Here is a 3,574-nt window from a genome sequence, read left to right as displayed (position 1 = left end):
CTGATTGCATACGCATTGTTTGGAAAATTTATACAAATATTTAGAATGCGTAAGGAACATGTAACACCTCATGGATGCCAATGACCAATGTGAATAAACTTTTTCCAACCTATTGAGTGCAACTGATTTGCAATTCAATTTTCTTCATTAATGCTAGCAACAACAATATAGTCCGGCACACCGGTGAAACCTATTAAAATAATAACAACAACAACACCTATAACAAAAAAGACTAGAAAGATGTAAAAAATAATAAATGAAAAGAAAACAAAAGCTATATATAACACGTTGCAGTAGTTAACGGTTTGAAGCGAAGAAAATAATATATAACACCGCCCGCAATAGAGAAAATGGAAAGTGAAAATTTGAATCTTCAATCCCGAAAAAAAACAAAACAAAAATAAAAATAAAATTAGTTTAAATGGAAGCATTCACCTTTTCCGATTTGCCAGTAATAGATGAATTGAACAGAACTGTTGAAATGCTCAAAACTGTTATTATTGCTAAAATCGGGGTGTAAGTAAAGCTTATAGACTAAAACCAATGAATACTTGTCTCATTGATTCAGTTCTTAAAAAAAAAAGTTTCTTTATGTTTACATTACATGCATATATATGATAATGATTATATATATATGTATATGACTCAAACGGATATCGGGAAACACAAATTACTATCTCATTTAGTTGCTGGCCGGGCATGGATAGTTTTGTGAGTATTTGTACCGCATTGGAAAGGCAGATCTACCCGACTGCATTTATGGCGACGCAGACTGTGACGACGTAAAGCACACTCTAATAGGCGGCTCACATTTAGAGAAGAAACAATACCACAGATTGGAGCAATAAATCCCGAAAATATAGTAGAAAAGATAAGAGCGAACACAGAGAGCTGGCAAACGATAGAGTCATATGTGATTCATATAATCTTAGATTATTATTTGTTTGTTTCTGGTACAATGTTTGCTTGCATTAAAAGCTTCGTAATATTTTTCTCATGTTTATCTATATATCCAAATATTTAACCAAATGATAGCAATTTGCTAAGATTATTCTTTTTTTAATAATCGTCACCCTGAAAGTCTACATAATTAAAAAATTATAAAATTATGTACATTGCTTTTAAAGTCAAGAAATTTATTTCATTAAATATATAAGTCACCACACCTCTTGTATTTAATGTCCCTTTTTTTTTTCTTAATCGGGATTATTTTCCGGGTTATTACCGTACCGTACAGCAACTGTTTGTGTTGTCTAGATTATATCGTTACCGGAGAACGTATGCGATTATACCGTATCTTACCTTACTGCATCTATTTAGACGTACCTTAACATCTTCTTAGACTCTTCTTAGTCTAAAACTGCCGTGAGAATTCGTCATATATCGTTTTGCATAACAGCCTAAGTTTGACAAAATATTTATCGGACAATAAAAGAAATATAAACACAAATTAATTGTCTATATGATATGATTTTTATTTAATGAGCACAATAACAAGCGAACAGACAGACAAACATGATTTAAATAATCACTTCGATATGCTCACAATAACGTATATGGTTTATATAGGCTTATATAACATATATGGTTACATAGTTTATATTTTCTCTATTCATAATAGTATTAAAAGATATAGTAAAAAACTAACCAAGCAAACGTCACATATTTTCTATCAACTGTCAAACTTTATCGACATTTTAAAAATCTACCGATAAACTAGCAAGAATCGAAGTACGCTTTCAGAACTCAAAAAAAAAAACTGAAATATTTCAATATTAATTAGCAAATATTGAACATAAAAGGTAATGAAGCATATACATATAATAAAATAAATTTCCTAACTTTTATATCAATACTCTCATCGTACAGTACTCAGATTTTTATATCCTATCTTTTAAGTGCCGTCAACGAAGTGTTTGAAAAATAGACGTTTTAAGAATGACAACTTCTAATGAAGAGCCTGATTTCAGCAAATTATCATCATTCATCTGTGGACATTTAGATGAACATGAGGGAAACATTACGAAGCTTTCTATGCAAGCAAACGTAGTCTCAGTAACAGAGTTTTACAAAGGTTATGACTGTGAAATGAAGAAACTGGAGTCACAGTTTATTTCCGAGAAAAGAAAACTAAACTTTCAAGCATTTGCGGAGATATATAAAAGTTTTGATGAGTACCCTGCAAATTTGCAAAAACCTGAAACACAATTTCTTAAAACTGCAAATGAGCAGAACACCACCTCTGAAAATATAAATGAGGACGCACCTATAAAAGATGACGACATTATGATGTCAGTAGAATATACTTCCACTACCAAAGCCCTTAATGATTTTAGAAAATTTCGCCAAAAACTTCAACTCTTAGATGAACTAGAAATGCAAGAAATCAACTCAGAATACGCTTCCAAAATGTGCGAACTTCAATCGTTTGTCGCAGAAATGGAAGACGTTCTGCCAATAGATTTATCAACAACACTTGCTTTCAGTTCTGATGAAGAGGACAAACTATGTCGTTTAGCTCAACACACAGAGGAACTTGATTTCATACAAGCCCACCAACAATTCCTGAATGAACACACTCAAAACAATGATGCGGATTTGAATAGTATCGTGGATTTGTTAACATATACATTAATGTCTATTGAAAATGACCCTTAAATGATTAAATTATTAAAATAAAAACACTTTATATTCTTTTGGATTTAAACACGAAAAAATTTTTTTGGTTATAGAAAAGCAAAAGTCTGTCATATACTTGAAGAACTCTGATCGTAACTGTAAATATCAAAACAAATATCTGCCGGTGTTTCCTTCATTCACCTTCATATCGATTGCAACTAAAATGGCTATTTTCTCAATATGTTACCACAAAAGAAAAAAATTTGCTTTTACTGAATAAATATTTCTTAACATGATTACCATTTTCGTCAATTAATGTAACATTAGAACACTATTATATCTATGGTATCTAATGTTCTAATGTTCTATCACTAGATAGAACACTTGAAAACAGTTACTCGTTTCCTAGCATAATCAGTATACATTCAAAAATTCATTTAATGATTTCCAATTTTCAATATATTGTCTTATATAGTATATTGTTTTCATAAATTAATATAATTATGTTGAATTCGTTATTTTCAAAAAGAATATAGGCGTGGTACATACACATCTTTTGAACATGTATATTGTCCTATCTAGAACTTGATTTCCGCAGAGAAGTGTTCTAAGGTCTCTTCTTTTTCTACTTTATACAGCTCATATATATGTGGAACAAAAAATACATTCCTTTGAATATTTACAGATAGCATAGTAGTAATGGCTTCTGAAGATACATTTGAAGGGGCTACAAACGACACTCAACAATATTAACAGTTGTGAAACAAGTTCAAATCCAGTCATGCTACACAGCAATTAGAACCAGGACAAAACAATAAAATTCAAATTTTCTTTAATTATTAACGTGCAACGCTATATAGTAAATCAAGAAATAAATAAAGATTTAATTAAATATAGTTTAAATAGACCGAACATGTATAAGTTATTTAATACGAAAGGAAATGACTGAACCACA

At 30.5% G+C, this 3,574-nt stretch overlaps 1 protein-coding gene across 1 annotated transcript; it reads left to right on the top strand.

Moving 5' to 3' along the window:
* Positions 1 to 1,643: 1,643 nt before the first annotated feature.
* On the top strand, positions 1,644 to 2,860 carry LOC119689013. The gene is made up of 2 exons (XM_038103745.1): positions 1,644 to 1,802; positions 1,900 to 2,860. Exon 2 carries the CDS (start codon positions 1,939 to 1,941, stop codon positions 2,656 to 2,658), a length of 720 nt encoding a protein of 239 aa, XP_037959673.1. The 5' UTR covers positions 1,644 to 1,802; positions 1,900 to 1,938; the 3' UTR covers positions 2,659 to 2,860.
* The last annotated feature ends 714 nt before the right edge of the window (positions 2,861 to 3,574 follow it).

The sequence above is a fragment of the Teleopsis dalmanni genome, chromosome X (genome assembly GCF_002237135.1).
Source record: "Teleopsis dalmanni isolate 2A chromosome X, ASM223713v2, whole genome shotgun sequence".
Taxonomy (NCBI): domain Eukaryota; kingdom Metazoa; phylum Arthropoda; class Insecta; order Diptera; family Diopsidae; genus Teleopsis; species Teleopsis dalmanni.
The sequence above is the reverse complement of the archived record's forward strand: the minus strand, read 5'-3'. Positions and strand labels throughout refer to the sequence as shown.

Excerpts from the sequence above, each read along its gene's own strand:
- LOC119689013 (XM_038103745.1), top strand. The coding sequence starts at position 1,939 with ATGACAACTTCTAATGAAGAGCCTGATTTCAGCAAATTATCATCATTC.